This window comes from Dunckerocampus dactyliophorus, chromosome 4 (assembly GCF_027744805.1).
Source record: "Dunckerocampus dactyliophorus isolate RoL2022-P2 chromosome 4, RoL_Ddac_1.1, whole genome shotgun sequence".
In the NCBI taxonomy this organism is placed as follows: domain Eukaryota; kingdom Metazoa; phylum Chordata; class Actinopteri; order Syngnathiformes; family Syngnathidae; genus Dunckerocampus; species Dunckerocampus dactyliophorus.
Window position 1 is genome coordinate 23,654,139 of NC_072822.1, and position 24,196 is coordinate 23,678,334.

Genomic DNA, 24,196 nt, shown 5'->3' on the forward strand with positions numbered 1-24,196 from the left:
GCAAAAATCTGTGAATTTGCGGGACCATGAATGCTGAATTGTGAATGTGTGTGGATCCGTGTAAAAAAAAAAAAACGAGGTAACCATCCTGTATTTATTGCTGTGTTTATTGTACATGTTGATTACATGACCACCACAACTCTGCACTGCGGCAGCACATTCAATATTTTGATTGAAGATAAATCAGGAGAGAAAACATTTAAAATCAAACATTCAATAGAACAAATGTCAGCATCAATTAATCACAGCTCACCCCGTTTCAACCAAATATGGTCCACATTTGCCACATGCCTGATCTCAATTCCACAGAATTTGCAGATACTTTGTCTCTTTTCAATTAGTTTTATTTATTAATTTATTCATTTTTTTCCTCTTTCTCCTTCCTCTTCACTACTGCTATTACCACCATCATTAGTGTTGCAATTCTTAAACATACTGTATATACAAGCGTCTATAAACTGTTAAACTGTGCGCACACAAACACACACACACCCACCCCCACACACACACCCACACACACACACTCTACCTCTCCATTTGTTGTCTGTTTGTATGTCTGTTGGTTGAGATAAGTATGCCCATACAATAACCCTCCCCTCACTTGTCTATTATCAAAGAATCTGGTATATCATTATGTAAATACTTACTTACTGTTAGACGTTGTCTGACTTTTTCGTTTCTGTAAATAAAAATAAAGTGGTCCTCCAGAAGTGGGCCGGGGGTGGCAGGCATAAAAAAAAAAAAAAGAGAGAGCCAATCAAACATTGACGTACCTGTGTTAAACATGCAACATAGTTTTAAGAGCTCATTTGCATTCTTTACACATACATTTCATAAAGCACCCTTTATAGAAGTGTAATTGTATTCCTTGCATCTCAGTTGACTTATTACATAGAAAAACCAATTCTAAGATGGAATTTGGTCATCGTGCACCAGTGGTATTAACATTCAGCAGAACAACAGCCAGTTATGTGCTCTGACTGGAAGATGAGCTAAAAGGACGTCTTACGGTTTTTGCTTCTCTCCAGATGGTTGACGACTCCTGTTGAGACTGAAATCCTGTAAGACACCCCCATCCCCCACAAACACAACACAAGCACACGCACACCCCCCCGCTGCTACAACTTGATCCCATTTGCGGTGACCTCTGGGGACCACTGATCAACCTTCAGGAAGGTCACTGAGACATGTCTTCTTTTCCGGTAAAGGTCTGCTAACCTTTAGCTGAATAAGGTTTGGGTCTTCATTGTAGATGGCTGTCTTCCAGTAATGATGTGACACCAGGATAAGCAGGACAAAGGAACATGCAATGACACTGTGGAGCATACAGCATCGTTGCATGAATATGTGTGGCCGATATGGACAATGATATCTGCTAATACAGCCTAATATCAATTTGAGTAAGTTACTCACATGTAATGGACTTAGAATGGCAAAAAAACACGAGTAACTGATATGGCCACAAAAATATTTGACACACGGCTCGCTCCCCACCTCCAAACCATCCCACCAGCTTGACGCTCTCCTCCGATTTCAGATCAATCATTGTAATTCTTAGATTAGGTTCAGCCTCAGAAACCTCCCCTTCTCTCTTCAAATGCCATTGTTCACTCTTGACACCATCCAGGCTTAAGCCCTAAATATTCCTCATTAATCACATTTAAATGTATAGGTACTCACCACTAATAAATGATACTGTAAAAAGATCAATGAACAAAATGGAATCAGAGTCACGGTGTATACAACTATGGTGCGTTCAAGGAAATGGCAACCCTTCACAAAAAACATTATCATTGAAGCATAACAACATAAATGTAAAAATTGTGGGCTTTTTTTCGAAAAGTGGTAAACAGTGGTAACACATACACGGATACAAACGCGTGCACATGCACTCGCACAGCATAGCTGACTGTATTACAATCGCTCCTCTACACTTAAAGACACATAATTTGTTGAACGCGATCAATGCTCCTGAGTGCAAAGACTGTTCCTCCCCACACGAGTCGGAGAGCAAATCAGAAATTGTAACCGTGCGACCATGTGGAGACAGAACATACATGCTGCCGTGTAAGTCAGAAAAAGCAGCTATCGTGTTTATTCAGTAGAATAACAATCACAGACCTGTTCTGGATGAAAGGCATCCCTAAATGACTTAAGTTGTGATGATGATCCTAATGATTGGAATAGGTGTTCTAAAAATAAATCCACTAAAATTAAATAAAAAGCAGAACATCCACTCGGAATTATTTTGTTGATGTCTGTTTAGCTTAGCTGCAGATGTATTGCACAACATGCTGATGTTGTATGATGTTGTTATTATACTATATTCACTCTACACAGCTTCATTGTTTACATTAATGTGTGTTCCGTCCTGGCACAATACTACTACTACAAATATAATAATAATAATAATAGAAATTAACTAAAAAATGATTTTGCTTTAAATACATTAATGTTAAGTGATACAATATGGCCTCATCGGCCGAGGAAATATGAGCACCTGATAGCAATCAACAGTAATTGAAGCAGCACAAATTCAGAACTCATTTCATCCTGATGGGGGCGCTAAAGGAGAATTATTCCTCCTTCAGTCCCCCAGTCTTGACAACCTTCCAAAATGTATTGGCTGTCCATATAATAGGTATAGATATTGCAGTCTGGACTTCCACTCCCTCAAATGATCTTCTCAGATGAGAAACCACAATCGTGATATCAGCCTGCCTGTCTGGACTACCACCATCTCTACCTGTGTTCCTATGGAAACAGAGAATATCCTCTGCGGACCAAACCTTTTTGCTTTATCTGTGATGCTTTTCTTGCATGTCCTGCTGGTGGCTTTGAATTTGAAATTGCTAAATGTTTATTTCATGCAAGACGAGCATAAACCTCATAAAGATGATTGGTTTTCTTTGGGTGCAATTGTAGAAAGTCACATTACGTGTCGTCACACTTAAAAGCAATGATGGAATTGGAGTCAACATGTGAGGTTAATTTTTGGAAATACATAATGGCCTTTCCAGGGATACCGCTTGCAAGGGCACTGCCAGCCTACTGTGACACCCCCCCTCCCCATATGGTCCTGCCTGCCCTCCCTTATCCCCACTTCCCAATTTCACTGCTTCTTTCCCAGTAGGAAGAGCAAAACTCCGAACTGAATTTAGGATACTCAAGGCTATGTTTGTAATAACATGTAATACGTATACTTCTATGTCAGGGGTGTACAAAGTATGGCCTGGGGCCACTTGTGGCCTGCGGCTGTTTTTTTTAATTGGCCCTGGGCACATTCTAAAAATTTAATTCAACAAGAAAATGAAACAGAAAAAATGGAAAATCTGCAACAATTTTACAAGGGTAAAGTCAAAATATTAAGTGAAAAAAGTTGAAATGAAACACACACACACATATATTCTGTATATATACAGTATATATATCTATATTTATATATAGATATATATACACACACACATATATATATATATATATATATCTCATCATATTACAAAAGTATATATATATATATATATATATAAAATTTTGTAATATGATGAGACTATGAAAAACAAAAAAGTAAAGTTGTAATTTTTGGAAAATTAGGTTGTTGAAAAAGTTATAATGTTACAAAAATAAAGTCAAAATATTATGGGAATAAAGTCATAATTACTAGAAAAAAAATGTACAAGAAGAAAACAACAGCAGAAATGAAAAAAAACGGATGTAATTTTACAAGAATAAAATAAAAAGTTGTATTCCAAAAATACAAATAAAAAATAAATAAAAGATAGTGCCAAATTCATCTGTGGCGGCCGATAATTGTGGCGGGCTGCTGGTCGCTTCTAAGGTGCCCACCAGACAGTGACAAACGTTGGTGGGGGTGAAAGCTCTGTGAGACTGTGTGTGGAGTGGTGGGGTCTGTAGGGTTAATGGCGGGATAGAGTGGACTAAACAGGCTCCTCCCACTCATTTCGTGGACTCTCCTTGGGCAAGACGTTTTATCCACCTGCCTTCAAACTGGTGTGTATATGTGAATGAGAGGCCGTTGGTGAGCACTGGCAGCCATGTTTCCATCACCAGTGTGTGACTGTGGAGTGAATGAATAATGGGTTCAGTGTAATCCACTTTGGGGGTCTAGAAGAGCTCTATATAAATGCAATCCATTATTATTATTAGGAAAATTCCAATCATGTTGCCACTTGTTTGTGAAGTCTACATCTTGCTTGTACAGTATATAGATGCATTTGCACACATGAAATCATAATAGGCTGTGTAATGTGTAGTCATTATCAAAGGACAAAAGCAGTAGAGATACTTCAGTTTTGTTCTGTTCAGTGCATCTCAACTACTTAGTTGGGTGTTGTTTAGATATTGTCTGATACCAGTGCCAAATCGGTACTTTTGAAACTGTGCCAGTGCTTAAACGATGCTCGAACCGTTACTTAAAAAAAAGGAAACCATACAAATTTTGCCCAGAAACATTGCCTGATTATTTTTACTGTTTATTTTGTGACATGTGAGTTGGACAGAATGGTACACAGTTATTTCTTGTTTATCACAGTTAATCGGTTCCAGACCTGACCTTGATGAATGAATTTCCACAAAGTAGTATTCCTTTTTCATAAATCAAATATTTTCATAGTTAGAGCATAGAAAACCTGTTTACAACCATCTAAATACACTTTTTTTAACACTAGAGCCCTCTAGACATGAAACAACACCCCTACAATCACCTTTACACTTGAATTACCCAATCTAGTAAACATAAATAAGCGAAGACATAAGACATAAATCAGACATAATATAGATTCACACATGGCTATTGTCTCATCAATGTAACATTACTGACACCTAGTGACCAGTGTAGAATACTACATATCACAAAATGCCTTTGAATGCATTCCATATACAGTCAAGCCTGTCTGAGCGGCCACCTGTATAGAAAGGCCACCTGCCTATAGCAGCCACTGAAAAATCCCTCGCTGCAAATTTACATGTTATAGACCCTGTGTATAGCAGTCACCTGTCCAACGCAGCCAGCGGCCACCCATTTTGTCTCCCTTGGTCAATATCTGACCGCATATAGTGGCCAAATTACCGACTCAAGTAGAAGCTTCATGCACGAAAAAGTTTGGTTTTTCAATCAATGAAGCCGTCGTGTGTAGACTTTAATTACTGAGTCCTAGCTCAGTCACAATCATTCACAAGATCCACACAAACTGTCAGTTGTTCCACATAAAAAAAGCCGTCTTCTTTGGAGCTTGCTATTTCCTGGTCAAACATGTAACTTTAAGAGCATTTGCACCAAAACATTACCGCAAAGTAGGCTAGGAACAGGACGTGCTCCCAGCGACGCTACAATACAATACAATACTGCATGCACGCTAAATACACTAGCATGCATGCTATCGTATGTTTTTAAAAAGGCATCGGGAGCAAAACTGAGTTCGGTTGTACTTAATTGAAGTATTTTAGAATGTACTCACGTTATTTTTGATCAATCCTCATCCACAAATCCATCAAAGTCCTCATCTTCTGTATTCAACACAAAAAAAGCCGTCTTCTTTGGAGCTTGCTACTACAGTGACACTGTTTATTTCCTGGTGTGAGACAATGTGCACTGGTCAATACTGTAATGCCGCTTGTTGTGGGGAAGGAGAGACTCACGTCGCCGATGCACTTTAATGGCTTTATTAACAGCGGAGAACACTGCAGGACTTTACATCCACGCCAACATAAACACACTTCCCAACTCTCTCGACACTCACAGCTAGCACTGAGCCTAGCTCTCCTGCTCGGGACGCCCACCGTCACTTCCCGTCACTTCCTGATGAACTGAAGCTGTAATGACACTCTGCCGTATAAAAAGAAAAATATTAAAAACAACCGTAAGACATTACTAGCACAGCTTTGTTCTGTGGGTCGTGGATAATAACAAGCCCAGTAGTGCTGTACAACTTTTATCCGCAGTCCCACAGTGCCCTCTACTGGTCAACATTATTTTTTTTCCCTTTTTTTTCTTTTTTTTTTGCTCTACTGGTCAACATTCAAACTGGACGCCAACCTGTCTATAGAGGCCACCTGTCTATAGCGGCCACTTTTGCAGTCTCCCTCTGGTGGCCGCTATAGACAAGTTTGACTGTATTTGTATTTTAGTTTATTTAGCCATTTTTAAGCTTGAAAATGTTACTGGTAGGTCAAAAATATGTAAAATCGACTTATATATGCTTTTTTTAAACTTTTTTTTTTTTTTTACTAATAATAGGCTGTTGTCAACCACAAAACAGCAATGATTTTATGAGTGAAGCCGTGAAATTCGAAACATAAAGTGGAGATGGATGAGTGTACCTCAATAGCCCCTTTCTCACCAAAAGTGGTAAGTAAAGTAAAGTGGTTTCAAACAGCATCTGCCTCTCTGGCATGACCCATTTATTTAAAAAAATAAAATAAAACCAATCCAAAGAAAATGTCATGCTGCGACTCCAAAAGTAAGGCAGAATATGCCTTACGACAGTGACTGACGCTTGTCACGTTTCACTTGCAGCCTCCCCGACGACTGAAACTTTCATCACTTGAACCAAAAGACAGATCTTTGACATGGCAACTTTCTCAAAGTTTGGATTTTGTTTTAGTTTTCTTTCTCTTCGGCATGCCTCCAAATATACCCTCACAGGACACACACATTTGGTACACTTGCACGCATGAAAGTTGCATCAACATTTTTGCCTTACAAAAGCAAGTTAGTTCAGTTTTGAATGTTTGAATTATTTCACAGTAGCGCCGTACCGATGGTGTTTCAGATCGCAAGGAGTGGCATGAACGTGTTCTATTGTCATGTTGACATTTGAGGCCTCAAGCTGTTCATGTCACCAACAACCACACACACATTGCAGAACACAAGGAATGACTTTGAAAATGCTACACTAACATCCAGACTCCCTCTGTTCTTTGTTTTGTTCGTTTCGTATGATGACTTGATGACTTTGGGTGTACATATTTTCAATTCTGCATTTTCTAACTCGCAAATGGTCAAATATTTGTTTTTTGGGGGTTTTTTTTGGCCAAAAATAGGTTATTTCTACAGAAAACATATTTCATTTATCATTAACCATCTCATTATTAAGTTGTTAATAATTTATAAATATGGAACAGCACAGGTAAAATGTACAACATACATGTTAGAAAGCCCACAATTTTTACATGTTTATGTCTTTATGCTCCACTGATAATGTTTTTTTTGTCAAGCAGTGAGATTTCGCATATTGTTCCGCGGCCCTTGAACGTACCACAGTAAAAGTGAAACGACTGCAATGCGATCACTCCTCACTGCAGTTCACTCCTCGCTATAGTTCTTAATGATAACCAACACAATTCACAATAGAAATAAAATAGAAAGACTCAAAATAGTCCGAAAGTCAAATTCCCCGTGCATATAAAAGACATGTCACTTAATCGCTTAATGTGATCGCACCTCTCGCAAGTACTTAATGACAACTGCCACCTTTCACAAAAGAAATAATCAGATTGACTCAAAATAAGACTAGAAATAATCCACAGTCGGGGATATTGCTCAACTTGGAGTATTCAAATTGAAAAGTGATTCCAGCCATATTAGCAGAATAGTGCTTTTTCAATTTAATATTCCCTAAAACTCCCTAAAACGGATTTTAACTTGAAACCAGACTAGGCTTCACTGCATTAACGCCGTTGTCTGGACTACACTGAGTGCTTATCTACTTTGAAGGTGGACTTACTTGTATATTAACACTTTTTCACCTTTTTTGCCTGACAGGTGGAGTGTGATGCTGGTCTGATAAATGTCCTCCTGCTCTGATGTTTGTATGGGCCTTTCTTCTCAGCCGAAGGTGAGTCCAATCTATATCCAAACAAAGGCCTTTTTGATGTGATACTGGGCTTCAGTGTGGTTAGATCTTATCCTCAAGTACTTAACTGATCTATGAATTAACCCCTGAGAGGATGAAAGGAACGTATTTGATGGTGTGGTTCCAAATGGATCCAACAGATCTCTCTGTGCGGTAGTAGGAACAAAATGACTGTTCTAATTATTAGATTAGATTCAGCTTCAGAACCCTCCGCTTCTCTCTTCGATGTACCTCACACACTAATTGAACACATTTTAAAGCATAAAATGCATAGCTACTCGCCACTAATGAATGATAATGTAAGGTGATCAATGAATAGATATATGATATGTCAGTTTCACTTTTGCCTCTAAGAACAACTATGCTGCGTTAAATAAAACAAGTGCGAAATCTCAACGCTTCTAAAACATTATCAGTGATGGATGAAGGCGTAAACATACAAATTGGTGGTATAGGTGAGGTTAAAATTATTTACAAACTTTTGAACATTTCTCTATAATACTTCTCAATGTTTGGTATATCCATTGCATTTTATATAGTCAACCATTCATCAATGATTTGACCACCTTTTGGCACACTTTTGAATATAAAATACATTTTCAAGATGTTTCTAATAAAAATTTGGTGAAAACTGAGGTAGTCAAAATTATGAGCCTCCATGTCTGCGCTTCAAAATTATGCCCGAGCAGTCAATTAGGTTTGAATCACACCTGGGTAGTCAGTGAGAACAAAATCTTATTTAAATGACTCCAAGAAGCAGTGTGAGTAACACCCGACCCCTTGATCAAAAGGGGTTGGTGTAGAGTTGCTCCTAAATCCTGTTAAGAAGTGATATCATGCCAAAAAGGAAAATACCGTAAATTCCGAACTATTAACCTGAATATGCAGTAAGCTGCACCCACCGAATTTAAAGAGAAAAAAATGTGGTAAATCTATAGGTCACACTTGACTTTAAGCTGCAGATGTCCACGTTGTAACATGGGATATTTACACAGAAAGACACACAATAACCTTACAATCCTACCTAGACTTGATGTTCCCAGTGTCACTTGTTAGCTTTGATCAGTGAGACGCTTTTTTTCATCCGAGTTTAACAGCTGCCACGGTCCAAGCTGAAGCTGTAGTTATTCTACACTTAATCAAACTTACTTAAGATTTGTCAGATGAAAACCCGATCGCCGCATAAGACTTCAAAACGTCTTAGTGGCATCCAATTAATTACTTCCTGAATCTGCATGCTCATGGGAACTGTAGCTCTTTTAGCCATAAATTAGCAGCATCTTTTTTTAAGCAGCAGGGTTTACATTTTGTGGAAGAAAGTAGCGGCTTATAGTTCGGAATTGACTTTAAGTCAGTCTGCACCTCAGACTGAAGATAGTGGATGCTATGAAGGGGGAAGGATATTGCCATTTCTAAGCATTTTACAGTCTCTAGAACAGCTTTGCATTTCATCATTGCAAAGCACAAAGAAACCACTTCTGTCAAAAATAAGCTGGGTCGTGGTCAAAAACACAAGATTTCCAGCACTTTGGAGAGAAAAATAGTTAGAGACGTGAACAAGAATCCCCAGATCTCCTGAAAAGGTGATTGTCACTGAAATGGCTTTCACTGGACTTGATGTTTCATGTGTGACTGTTGTGAGTGCTCTTAATCGTGGTGGAACAAAAACCCCATTGCTCTCTTGGAGGGACATCTAAGCTCGACTGAAGTTTGCCCGAGAGCTTGTGAAACACAGGGATGAGTTTGGTAGTCAGTCCTTTGGGCTGATGAAGCCATACTTGGTATATGGATGTTGCTTTTGTTTGGCGAAAGAAGCTTGAGGCCTTGAACCATAAAGGATTGATGGTGGGATCATCATGCTGGGGGGCTCTTTTGTTGCTTCAGGCACAGGAAACCATGTTCAGGTGCATGAAAGCATGAAAAATAGAAAAGGATGTTGATATTTTAAAGAATAACATCAAAAAGTTTGCAGTCAGTTTAGGTTTAGGTCGTTGCTGGGTCTTCCAACAAGACAAGTTGGTCCAGAAGTTTTTGAAAGACACCCATATTAAGTTTCTGGAGTGGCCCTGTCAGAGCCCAGAGCTCAATCCTACAAGTTTTCTGTCACACTGCCAAAAATCAGCAAAGTTGCCAATACTGAATCATAAATGTGCGGATATCCACTGTGTTGACCTTCACTGGATTAGCTTGAGCATTTTTAATGTATCAAAACGTATCAAAATTCCTCAGACACAAAAGTTTGGACACCCCTATTGTGAAAGAAATAGTCTAATTATTATGCAACCGACAAAATCCCTTTGATTCAAATAAATCAAATAGTCCATCTTAAAATACTTTGTTATTTTTTGTTATTCCAAAGTCTAAAGATGAATTTAAAGGTTTTGTTGACTCGTTACCACCCGGCAACCAGTTTGTGCCAGTGTTTGGTTGTCCAGGAGCTGTGAGCCGAAGTTGAACCTATTTGTGTTAGATTGACGGATGGTCTGCCTTCTCTTTACTTCCATGGACAAGAGGTCTCTCTCTAGCTGTTAGTTTACCACAACACTGAGTGGCTCAAGTATCTTGTGCCTTTTTACTGTTCAGATGAATCATGTTGGTGGCAGCAAAAAACACGTATTTAAATAGTCTGGCAGCTGATGAAGTGAATCCCAACTCCAGGTTATGTCTTTGTGGTCTTCCGGGAGTGAACTACTGTGCAGTGTTTTTTTCTTTGGGGAGCAGTACATCAGGAGAGATGAATCTGTGCAACTCAATAAGGGATGCAGGCTGGCCTGGGAAAAGATAACCACTGTAAGGCTTGGCGTGAGAGGGGAAATTATAAATCCAACAAATGATTGTGAGGAAAACCAGTCTTTGACACTGTCTGGAGAGCACTTCATCACCAATACCTCCTCCTAGCTATGATTTTCCCTCAGTTGGTTCCTTGCCAATCCTTGCCTTCAAGCATACAGTTTAATGCACAAATTCTGCTAGTGTTATGTTATGATTTCATATCTCATATTCTGCCTCGTCAATCTTTTTTTATGATGCAAAAAATGACAATAAGTGACCTGAGCTGTTGTAATCAGATTGGCTTTAAGGGAGGTCAATGTACGGGCACATTCTCAAAAGCCCTTCAAGAGCCCATACTATTATTAGGCACATGAGTCGTTCTTTTAGTTAGTCCGGGTGGAAGGTTATTCATGACACTTGAGCATCCTTGTAGTTTGTTGTCCTTGCAGTTTGTATTTTTGATCCTTCACACAGGTCATAGATTTTGTTGGTGTTAAATTAAACAGAATACAAATGATCCCCCATTTTTTTTGTTTGCTGTTACAGTGGAACCCACATAAGTAAACCGACTTATCAAGTCCTGGTCCATCGTGTTCTTATTACTAAAAGCTGATGTCAGCATACATGGTCAAATTTGAGACCAAAAAGGGTCTTTTTCTATGAAAAATCTGATTGTTTATGTTGACGTTTTGTAGTATTGTTAACTTCACTCTGTTTTTGCAGAAGCGGATTTGAGGGGTATACAGCGAAGCAAGTTTAGTGGGTTAGCGAGCTGTGTTGAGTTGAAAGCCGGACTTACGTGTTCAGCAAAGGTAGCTCTCTTTTCAAGCAGCTCTATCACCATGGTAACTTAGGCTAAACTCTGGTCGGGACCAGGTTATCGCCAGGCTTTCAGCTTCAAATCAGCTATGAAAGTGCCACTTTATTTCACGGTCAACTAATTCGGAGATGGTGTCGCCATTTATTGAGAACCTACGAGGTTCCCTAGGGGACATGAAGAAAAAAAATTGGAAAAAAAGAGCATTCCCTGATGATATTATCCATCTATATGAGAGATAGATTTTCAGACGAGGCAATACGGTAGATTTTCTCACACGAGCACCAGGAATAAAATGCAATATGAAATATTAATAATAAACGTCAATGCTGTCCTTCAGTGAGTACTCACATCAACACTGCCATCTAGTGGTCACAACGACATACAAAGACATCCTGCAAAAAATTTTAAAAATAGGTTTCTGCTCAAATTTATTTATGAGTTTGGATGAGTTTTAAAATGTCAAAGTTGTGCAATGCGGAGTGTTGATAAATGAAAAGACTAGTAGGGTATAGTTAGTATAATAAATCAGTGTTAACTTGCCAATTACATGCTCAGCATTCTTCTGTCAGTGGTCCTTCCTCCCTCGATTGGCGGCGACAGTGTTGCTTTTAGCAGTCATAATCTTTTGGCAACTCCTCATAACGCTCCATAATAACGTACTCATTTTTTGTAAAATACACTGGCTGGGATCCCTTCACTTTTCAGCGGAAGTAGAATAATATGATGTCAAATGCCCCCTCCCATGTGAACATGCACTTAGCACAAAGACGAAAACCGGACTTGACAAAGTAAGTTGATAACCACCGTCGCAGGACCAATGAAGTCTGATTGCGGATGTTAGGTTTTGTCGAATTGCATCTTGAGCACAAAGCCTGCATTTGTTGAGTCACTTTCGCCGTATACCCCCTTGTTGTTATGTCAAAATCAACAAACACATACAAAGGAACTGCTACTTACCTGCAAATCTTCAGCAGAGGACCAAATAACCTTTCTTCTTTAGTAGTAGACTTCTGAGCTGTTCTTTCATCCCTCTTTCCGCATCTTATTAAATGCACCCATTTGCACAAATGGAGGAAAATGATGTCAACAAACTACAGTAGGTAGGTTAAACTGTAGGTTGCCCATTCTCCTTATGTCATATGCGAATGTCACAAGTAAATGCACAAGCAATGGCTATTTCCGGTTATGATGACAATCGCTTATGTCGACGTGAGTCAGGCTGTCGATTTAAAGGGGTTCCACTGTTTTGCATTAGGGCATTGTATTAACTGAATGGAATCTTCTATGTTTAAACACCATGTTAAGGTTATCACGGTGCAACAGGTCCATCTTGTAAGCCATCGCAGCAACAGTGATGAATGCTATTGTCATCAAGGCGAAGTCAACCTACAAAGCAGCTATCCATCCAAGAGCCGCACCTCTCAAATCAAGGTCATTTGAACCTTAAATCCTCCCCTTTCCAAAATGACCCTGGTTTAATTAAGTCTCTGGAGCTTCACGATGAATAGACATTTTAATAGTGTGGGAATGCATATTAATCTACTGGCAAGGGGCCAATTATGGTTGACTGTCACTGTGTGTGCAGGCATTGTATGGACTAATATGACCTCCCAAAGCTTAAGCACTGCTTTAAGCTCTCGTGGGCTTTCATAATTGAACTTCACACACAATTCTACGACTTTTCATAATAGTAATAGTTTCAATATTTTTAATTATATTATTCTTGTGAAGACTATGACTTCACAAGTCTGTGAGTCAGCATACAAAATAGAGCTCACATGAATATGTGAAAATATGGTGCTGAATCTACAGGACTACTTCACTGTCTTCACATGGTGTAGTTGCTACAATAACAATATGTTTAATACATACTGTATATATATATATATAGAGTATGAGTTATTTTAACATACAGTCGTCTCTTGCTACAGTATATCGCGTTATTTCCAAAAAATAATTAATACATGATGAGGCTCAGCGCTTGATGCAGTGTCTATCTACTGTATGTCTGTGGCCGAGCCAACATCATATCACTGAGACAGACATGCCGTGGCTGAGATCAAGTGAAACACTTACGTTTAGAATAAGTACATTGGAGAGACTAACTAGTTAGCTCGCTGTTATCTGTTATGTCCCTACAGTGTTCTCGTAGCCTGTGCATTGTGATGTAAACAAAGAATAATAGGAGTGTAAAGGTGACTATAGGGGTGTTATTTCTCTAATAATGTTAAAAACCCATATTTACATGTTGTAATAATATGTGGTATCCTACACTGGTCACTGGGTTTCAGTAGTGTTAGTGTAGTGTTCTGTGAGATACACAAGCACCAGACTTGATCGCCAGAACGACAGGCTTTTATTTCAGGTTTGAATTATCTCACAACAGGCACAACAATCTTCAACATGGGCTACAGCCGTAACCCATGCAAAGCACTTCCTGTCCACCATCCACTCAGCTCCCCTAGCACCGGAATACAGTTACAGCGCAACACACACAAATGGCTTATTTTCTGTTATTATGTCTTATATATTGGGTAATACGACTGTAAGGGTGACTATAAGGGAGTTATTTTTAATGTCTAGACAGCTGTAATGTTAAGGTTTAGATTATTTGGTCAGACAAACATTGAAGAGTAGCTCTGTTGTTGCCGTCCACTCACTGGCCACAATATTAGGTACACCTGCTGCACACATCTCTTAAGAACCAATCAAAGGACTTTATCAAGAAAATATCTTCTTCTTCTGTTTTGATTTGCATTTCCTGATATACAGTACTGCTGCTGTAAGAATTTGCAGTTATTGACTGGTAGTAATGTAGTACATTCTACTGAGAGCAGTTTGTAGCATTTTGTCTCAGTAGCTGAAACAGGTATCAAAAATAGTACACTTCCAAGTGTAATGCTTTGAATTTCCATTACTGAAATGGTGGTGCTCGGTGTAGGAAGGGCAACATTGCTTTTGTTGTTTTTCTTTCACTTTTTGCCCTTCACTCTGTTTCCCAAGTGCATGGCAAGCATTTCTGATGGTACTGAGTCAAGGAAAGGGAAAGCCATCACCATTAAAGTGATATTTGATGACGGTATCCTTGAACATGTGAAAGGATCTGCTCCTATGAAAATTGACAGAGATGACTTACCAGTGTAGTGGTCTCATTTATGAGACTTCCTCCTCTCAATAAGCCTGTCTCTCCCTCCCTTACTCGATAAAATGAAGGTTATTTTATATGTTCTTCATGTGTTCTGTGTACAGTGTGAGTGACGCAGGTGTTCATTTAGGTGTAACTTTTGACTTATACTAAAACTCGCCTTAAAGTGCCGTTAGTAACTGAAAACGCAAACCGAGGACCACCTGTACTCTGAACATTTTTCAAGGCGCGCTGCATTCACTGATGCAGAGAGGAGTGTGTAATTGGGCACATCAGTCATACAAGCGACCCCCTATTGCAAGTGTGTGCGCACGAACATGAATTGTCTCTCTCTCCAATAGGTGTTGTCATTTCACTGTAACTTAAAAGACAGATTTTTCTCTGTGAAGATGAGCACCGTTTTTCTTCTTTATCTACTCACTTTTTACCCCAAATGACAGTCGGGCCATCATGTCACCTTTGAATTGCTTTTTTGTCATTGATTCCCCCCGGCTTGGGGAAGTCTTCAAATATTGCTTATTACACATTTGGACTCAGTCAATGTCAGACTGTGCAGGATCACAGACAGCATATTAATAAGCAGGGGAATAAGACTTTAATACAAAGATGTAAACCAAATCGGAGCAGATTTCTTTTAGATGGATTCAGCACATTCAATTGGCTGAGACATAGAGCCAAATAGGTTAGCGTCCATGCAGCCATTTGCTGTCAAGTCTAATTTGCAGTCCTTTTAGGGAGTTATAGGTTGCAGTGATAAGACTTCAAGTTCATCCCGTCTGCATAATATGTGGAACCACACCACCAAACATTTAATTGGAGCAAATGTCTACAGCACCTCAGGGTTCTCAGCAGGCACCCCATACATACTGTCATACATTGTACAGTGGAACCCGCTTAAGCCAGTCCCACCTACAGTATGTCGACAACAGTGGTTTAAGTGTGGCACTGACTCCTTTGGAGTTTTTTTATGTTGATAGAGGCTGCTCATTAAGAGGATAACAAGAAAAAGAAGTGAACAATTCACAAAATGTCTTCAAATTGCTTTCAAATACTTCTTAGTCCCATTGATGTATTTTCAATAGTAACGGAAAAAGATGTGTTTTCTTACCTTTTATCTGTATACGGAGTGCTTGCACCCTGTCCTCCAGGAAAAGTTCTGATACTTTGCTTTGAAAGTCTGATCACCTTTTTTGAGCTTCGTCATGTAATCCTCAGTCTTAGCAATCAAATGAATTCAATCATTCAGCAGAGCATAAAAATATCTTTAATGCATTTGACTTGCTGCTTTCCAGCTAGGGCTGGTGCTGTCAAAAAAAACAAACCCTGGCTTTTCCTCTCTATGGAAGGACGGCAGTGACAAGCACTTTGCAGCTCATGCACGCCCCCATCCCTTCATGATGAAGCAAGTACCGCAATGCCTCCAGTATGGCCTTTTTATGTATTTTATTGTCCAATTAGCAAGAATAATGATGCCACACTTACATTAAAGACATAACACAGGCTGTGCAAAGTCATGGTGTATAATAAATGTTTCTGCAACATTATATTATTGGCATCATGCTGACCAACAGAAACTGGCAGGCGCCATGTTCCAACTCAGTGCACACACTGAGTGCACGCAGACGGTAGGCAAGCCTTGCACACTAAGCCAAGAAGAAAGGCTCTTGGCACCCTCATCATAGGTTTCTGCCCTGTTTTTGATCAGGAAATGTGCAAATTCAGCGATTTTTAATTTAGAAAATGTTTAAAATCTTTGGAATCATACAGGAAATACTGCACGATAATAAATATGAATGATGACGGCACACCCATGAATCCAATAATATAAAAAATAGCTCAGATAAGTGATAATAATTTAAAAAAAACAACTCTCCAATGAGGCGAGATCACCCGTACTGTGCTGTAGGTGAGTTAGGCTGAGCAAATAAAGCGTTCCTTTCCTCCAACATGTGACATGGTGTAAACAAGCATTGTAAACAAACATGGTGTCGATCATGTGGGACCTCCCCACTGTCTAAGTCACCGGCCCCTTGTCGGCCAACGAACCACTCCGAGCCACGGTTTGTACTTCCGAGCCGCGGCTTTGTTAATAGCAGTGATGTCATGACATTTGGTAAGGGCAAATCTACAGGTACAGATTATCAAATCCAACTTTGAGTTGTTCTTACCTCCAGGTGCACACAAACTACAGTTAAATCTAAATGATAGAAGTATTTATTTAATAGATTTTAAAAGTTATCGATTATCGGTACCGGTATTGGTCTTGGGAAGCAATAAGTTATTGGTGTCAGTATGTGCATCCCTAGAAAATACATTTATAATACAGTTCAATGGACAAATATGAGTGTTTATTTTATTTTATCATCATTCTTTTTTTTTTTAATCGTCTAAGCCTCACCTGCCGCCCCTGACTGCATGTTACTGGTCCATGACTGTACACAATATACTTATTGAAGTGTACTGACGGATGTATTCTATTTGAGTCACAGCCTTCCTGTTAGTGTTAGTCTACTTACTTTAACGTGGTTAACATTGTTTAGTTTTACTCAGGAAACGGTTGCCACATTGTGCCAAAGTATGTGATACACCAATCCCAGAAGTTCCAGAAGAGTAGAATGTGTGTGTCATACAATCACTATAAGCTCATCCTACAGTGTTTTGCGGTAAAGCTCAAGAGACAGTGCTGTTTAATTCATGTGACTGTGAGGCAGTGAAGTGTTGCCTTGGACAAGAAGCAGCCGGCGTGACTAATCATGGGAATCTCCTCTGTGGAGAGCACGGTTGGCCGTCCTTCATGCCTCACTGATGGAGACCGCACATCCGTGGCCCCCCACACCGATGGGAATGGGTGGGGATGTGGGAGCAATGTTGCATTTAGGAGTCATGACTTCAGACTCATGACTTCAGAGGTGATTTCTTTCTTGCATTTCCATCTTCTTTGAGTAGGACGTACCGTTAACAAGTCTCACAAACCACTTTAGACAGATTGTTCCTTCCTATGAGACTCAACTCTTATGTATTCATACTACTACTACAACTACGAGTACAAGTAGTTTAGTTTCATTTTACCTTGCCACAGTAATGTTAAAAAATACAAAAGCAAAGAACTGGCTTCCTGTTTTCCCAAGGAGGCAAACCAGGAATATATGGTGGTTCTGTGAAAATAGGTTTGCTTTGTTCATTCTGCAATGAGGCAGAAGGGAGGAAACCGCTTTCCTCTGGTTGTCTCCCAGCTGGCTGGAGCTCTGCCGTGTTTTTAAACCGTGGTGGAACTGATAAATTTGTGTCTCATGTGTGGAAGCAAAAAAGTAAAACGACAGTAAATTCTTGTTGCACGATAATTGTCGGGAAACTGTGCAGATGCAAAACAGATGTGATAAACAACTGAAATGAAATGCGAGATAATTACACTGCTGAGCACTGTGATTTTTTTTTCTCTAAAAACACACATTTAACTTGCAATGATTCTCAGGAGAATTTATCTGGAAGGGTTTTCGAATACAAAATTATGCATTTAAATTGAAAGAAGATGACTTAATGGAGAACAGTCTTGTTCACAAAGAATGTATGTAGTGCTTTAGTTTCCTGCTCAATACATTAAAACTGCCAGCCAGTATTGCTTAAATGGGTCTCATCCAGCTCATTTCAGGGGCTTTTAAAATGATATTGGAGCCCAGTGGTGCACTATAATGAATTTCCTTCAATAAAATACTACATAAATCTCAAGTTGTGAATAGGATAAATCTGCATTCTTCTCCTCATGGCCAACATACTCGGATTCTGCAGCCCCACTGAAGTGCGGTGAGGTCCGTGGCTGGTAAGGGACTGTTTTTTAATATTAATACAGGTTGCTCATTAAGAGGATACCAAGAAAGAGAAGAGAATAATTCACTTTGGTTAAAACAATTTTTTTCCAAATATTTTTTAGTCCCATTTATTTTATTTTTTCATTTACCGAAAAACAGTTGTGGTCTTATATTTTTTTTTATATGAAGTACATGCGCACTATCCTTCTCCAGGAAAAGTTCTGATACATTGTTCTAACAGTCTGATCGCCTTTTGTTGAGCTTGGGTATATAATCCTCCATCTTGGCAGTCAAATTCATTCAGTCACTCAGCAGATCATAAAATATGTAGCTAAATATAGCTCTAGCTGGTGCTGCTGTCAAAAAATAATAAACACTGGCATGCCCCCACCCCTTCAGGATGAAGCGAGTTCTGCAAGGGCCTCAAGTATGGCATTTCTATGTATTTTAATGTCCGATTAGCAAGAATAATGACGCCACACTTACATTAAAGAGATAACACAGCTGTAGAAAGTCGTGGTGCATAACAAATGTTTCTGCAACATTATATTATTGGCAATATGCTGACAAACAGAAACTGGTAGTGGAGTTGGTATGATCCAACTCTGGCTGGGCTTGCACACAAAGACGAGAGGAGACGCTCGCAGCAGCCTCATCGTAGCTTTCTGTCCTGTAGTTGATCAGGAAACATGCAAATTTAACCATTTTTGCTTCAGAAAATGTTAAAAACGATTGGAATCATACAGAAAATACATTTATAATACAGTTCAATAGACAAATATTCATATTTATTTTGTTATTATTATTTTTTTTCATCATGACAGGTGAGGCTCTGCTTGTCATTGCTCTTCCCTGACCACGCCTACTCTGTTGGGATTGGTCAAGGCTTGAGGGTTGGCTCTGTTTAAACAGTTTTAAATACTGTACAACTTATCTCACCAGTACACTGAAATATAATAATGATAACATATATTCACTTTAAGTACACTTCATTAAAACAGAACCATTGAATTAAGCAGCCCTTCCTTCAGGATGATTATAATTTTGAAGTTTGAGTTATTATCTTTGACAGCGATGATAATTTATTTTAATGGTCATGTTGCAAGGTAGATATTAATGGTGCTTACAGTATGTTTTGTCCTTCACCACAGTCATGCCAAGAGATTTTGCATCTGCCATGATTTACATTTAACACTTAACCCGGTTTGATATGATTTAAAACAGGCAACCACTCAACCACTGTGAGGCTTTAGGTGGGTGCATCTTAACCTTTTATAGGCTCTCAATGAAAGACATGGCTTTACAAGTTTAACTCGAGAAAATGATTGTAGCACTTTTTTTTTTTTACTTCAGTAATTCCTGGACGTAAAATATATTTTTAATTTTAACTTTTTCACTATTATTATCTTTTTTGGAAAAATCACATGGCTCCATGTACTTGGCCAGGGACAGGAGATGATGCTGGGTATTGTTCAGTCAGTCACGTCTTGGGATGTTGGCGTAGTGGCAGCGACCCCAGGATGCGGAAGATGAGAACCAATTGCAGGTAAAAATGTATATTTATTAATTATTGCTGCTGTGCAGCGACAGGATGCCAACAATGAGTAGTAACGAAGACAATGATCCGACAAACAAAGGAGCACCCACCTAGTTTAAATACCATCAACACAAATTAACGGCAGGTGAGAATGAACAGAAAGGAAGTGAAGAACTACCAAAATAAGAGTTTACCAACAGGAAATAGGGATCAAAAGGGAACATAAATGAACTGTCAGGCGGGCTTACTCACGGATCGTGACAGCACCCCCCCCCCCCCACCCCCCCAACCCCACCCCAAGGACGGATCCCAGGCGTCCAAAAAGTCCAAACTCAAAGAGAGGCAAGGGTGGTGGGAGGGCCGGTGGTGGGCCCCTCCGGGGGACGGCCTGGATGGTGAGCGAGGCAAAGGAGGTGGGACTCCACCGGGGGTCAGCCAGGAAACCATGAGAGGTGGAGAACTACCAAAATAAGAGTTTACTAACAGGAACTAAGGCATCAAAAGGGAACATAAATGAACTGTCAGGCGGGCTTACTCACGGATCGTGACAGTACCCCCCCATCTGTTTCACATTAATTGCAATGCATTTGTTCACTTCCTGTATTCCAAATGTACTCTTTGGTAGTTTCAAATGCATAGGAAAATGATAAGATAATATTTTATTGCATACCATAACTGACAAAAATATTTGTAAAAATAAACATAGAATAGAGCTGAAAAATATTGATCTCATCACCCCAGTAGCAATTAAATACAAATACTACCCTTGGAATTGATGCTATATGTGTATCTGTGTGAATATTGCCATTTATCCAGGTCATTGTCTTCTCAGGGCATTCAATCGATTGCAGCTGGACTGTTCAGGTTGTTTGAGAAGATGTTCTGCCTCTCATCTCAGCAGGCTTTATAAGTTAATGCTCAATGACTAGATAGACAGCTCTAGTCTGAGGGAATGGTGCAAGATCCAAGTACTGTATGTACACACGCCAACCAAGACCGGTTTCGCTCTCGTGGTGAAAAATGACAGTCATTAAGACGGAGTGGAGTGAGGTCCCTGCCTGGCAAAGACAGTGGATATTTGAATTGATTTTCCCACCCTTCGTCATATGTTCAGATTGGGAGACATCAAGTGTTGGGAAAAATGCTAAATTGCCTCTCAAAACAAAGTGGTTCCTTCTTTCTTGTATAATTTCAGTTTCGTTCCGTTATGCATTCTCTGTATATTGCGTATATATGTGTGTGTGTGTGTGTGTGTGTGTGTGTGTGCAGCAGTGAGTGTTGCCTCCTTTTCTCCGGCTGCAGAAATACTGTACTGGAATGTTAATTGGTTTGTTGACTGGCCATCCTCAGGGATACGACACAAGGCCACTTGGAATAAAAATCACAATAGCTTCAAATGTGTGAAGTATAGGATGTGTGTGTGTGTGTGTGTGTGTGAGTGAAGGGAAGGAATCCTTCGTTGTCCTTTCTAGCCTCTCTCCCACACAAGTCCACCTCTCATCATTCCACAACAAATAGAAAGTAAGATGTATTAGAGAGTGTGAGGTGGTTTGCAGAGAGGCTGAATGAGAATCTGTTATTAAGAGTGATGCAGAAACCTTGTGAAGTTATGGTAATGAGGAGCTTACTGTGCTACAAATCTTAATGTCGTTTGAATCATTTCTCTGCGTGTCCTTGCTCTTCTGTCTCTCCTCTGTCTGTCCTATCTTCAAGAGTCACATTAAAAAATACATGCAGCATTGTGACAGGATGAACCTAAGTATGCTGCTTAAGAGGTGAAATGGTACTGCAGATGCTACCCAAAGCTCAACACAACACTGACTGGAGATATACAGTCATTCTTCATGTAATTATTATTATCTTTTGTTATACTGATTATATAATTCATCAACTGAAATTCTGTTCACTTTGTGTATAGAGTTGCACACCGCACAGAAGCAGAGCACACACTCACTTGCAGTCATGCAAGGAGAGGTAACACTAACCGCAACCCTAAGGTGAGGCCGGCTTCAGTAATCATCAGACAGTAATCACTAAGCAGACTAGCATCTCTCCAACAACTAGTTGCAATTGCAGTTGTAATTGTATTTGTCCGTGGCAGGACTACTCGAACATGATCCTCCAGTTCTGAATCCCAGATCTTTACGGACCGTAGAGTCAAACTCCCCCTGATGTCGTACAATTTAGAATTTGACTTCACATGAGGCCTAATAGTTTCATGTCACTGCGGTTAATATCTCTTTATACTTTACTGTGCTGTAGAGTAAATAAAAGTTTAATGATGATGACAGTTTGAGCTGGCATTATTTGCTGTGGCAACGTTTGCTTTGAAATTCGTGTTTTCACTTTGAAGCGTCCACTGCATCTTCCTACATAGTCTATAATAAACTGTATATCCCATGATATGACCACGATATGACCATGATATATATCATATGTAGACTATTCAAGTTAATTGGTTCCAGACCATGCTGGATTCCTTATTTAGTAATTGAATATTTTTATAGTTAGAGCATAGAAAGCCTGTTTAGGACCTTCTAAATACGTTTTTAACATTATTAGAGCCCTCTACACATGAAATAACACCCCTATAGTCACCTTTACACTTGCATTACTCAATACAGTAGACATAATAAGTGAATGTAAATATTCTGATTACGTGATGTTATGTTAGGTGAATTAGCAACTCTAAATTGTATGAATGAGAGTTTGAATGGTTCTCTATATGTGCCCTGCGATTGGCTGACGACCACTCCAGGGTGTACCCCAACTCTCGCCCAAAGTAGGCTTTGCTTCACTACCTGAACGCCACTATAGAAATGCGTGTTTTATACACTTCCGCCTGTTAAAACTGTTATTTCATGATTCGTTGTAAAATGTACCTGTTGCTGAAACCTTTTTAATATGTTGCCTTGACTTCAGCTGCATTGTGTTTTGCATAATCATTTTCATTTCTTTTATATCTGTAATGTTTGATAGCAAATGCTAACTGGATGTAATACATGAACTGTATGTACAACGAACGCTATGTAGCGATTTCGCCTGACATATTACTCAGGTTATGTAAACTGAATATGTCTCCATATTTATGTCTCTGGGGGCGGGGGTGTCCCCTGGAGTCACAATAGGGTTGTTGTTGTTGTTGTTGCCCGGCGTGGCTAGTAAATGACTGTCTTGCATAACAATAGGTTATTTGCTTGCCTGGTAGCAAAACACCTTGTTAGTGGCCAGGGGAGAGATATTAGGACATTGTTGTAAGCAGACGCAGCAGATATCCTTGTATATACCATATATAATTACCAATGCCTCAAAATGTACTGTTTTGTTTAGAACATCTCAGCATCATGTTTTAAAGACAAAAAAGAAATGTCTTTGTTTGCTGGTGGGTAATGATTTCTCTATTCACTAAGTCCCAGCATGGGGCCATAGGACTGTTGGGTTGCAGAGGGACCACACATGGAGTGGGAGGGGTGAGGATGATGAGCTGGGGGTGGCGGTTCTAATATGTCTGTAATTTCACAGCAGGGTATGAGCACAATGTATGTTTTCTAATACCGCCGTGTCACCCCAAACAAAATCTGAATTACTGAGGAAAGTCAAATGCCACTGAGGTCGTTTGGAATACAATGAAAATGTGTGGGAGAAAGTATGCTTCTAAAGTCAACCCACAGTTCAAACAGCTCTGCATGACCGATCGCCTGTCCTTGAAGTGGTCTCTGCAGCCACCCACCTGTTAATCCAACTTTACCACTGTTCTGGCTTTGCTGTAAAGAATAAAATCCTTTCTAAGATCTTGCACATTAGCTGTAAGGCAAACTCTACCTCCGCCCTTTGCTACATCTCTGGCCTCCCTGTGCCTCTTTCGATTTTAAATCAGGTGCAATCCTCAGTCTCTGGTGCTTATCACTAACAGCTGAACGAAAGATGACCAGAGTCCTGACCCTGTAGATTATTCTTCCACAAGATATTCCACTTGCGGAATCAGTGGATTGCTTTCAGTTTCTCCTGAAAAACCACACAAAAGAAAGAAGTGGGTAAATGTTTTATTTCATTCCTTTACTTTTCCGCAATGTAGCTAACCGATATATTCAACTCAGTTTTGCACAAATGATGGCACATCAGCCATGACATCTGGGGTTGCTACGTAGATGATCAGTGAAGGACATTTACAAAGTTGAACACGAAACACTGGACACCCTATTTGAGGAATAAGAAGCATAGATAATCTGGTGGACACGAGTA

At 39.5% G+C, this 24,196-nt stretch overlaps 1 protein-coding gene across 15 annotated transcripts in view; it reads left to right on the forward strand.

The window, feature by feature from the left end:
• arvcfb (ARVCF delta catenin family member b) overlaps positions 1 to 24,196 on the forward strand; it is a 270,971-nt gene that overhangs the window by 46,304 nt on the left and 200,471 nt on the right. For 12 of the 15 annotated variants that reach the window (XM_054773300.1, XM_054773299.1, XM_054773306.1 and 9 more), the window contains one exon: positions 7,784 to 7,856. In XM_054773300.1, coding sequence (XP_054629275.1) covers positions 7,825 to 7,856 — 32 coding nt within the window. In that variant the 5' untranslated portion in view covers positions 7,784 to 7,824. Of the gene's footprint in view, positions 1 to 7,783; positions 7,857 to 19,922; positions 19,964 to 24,196 lie in introns of those variants that run through there. The other 3 variants (XM_054773310.1, XM_054773315.1, XM_054773301.1) reach the window with 3 other exon arrangements.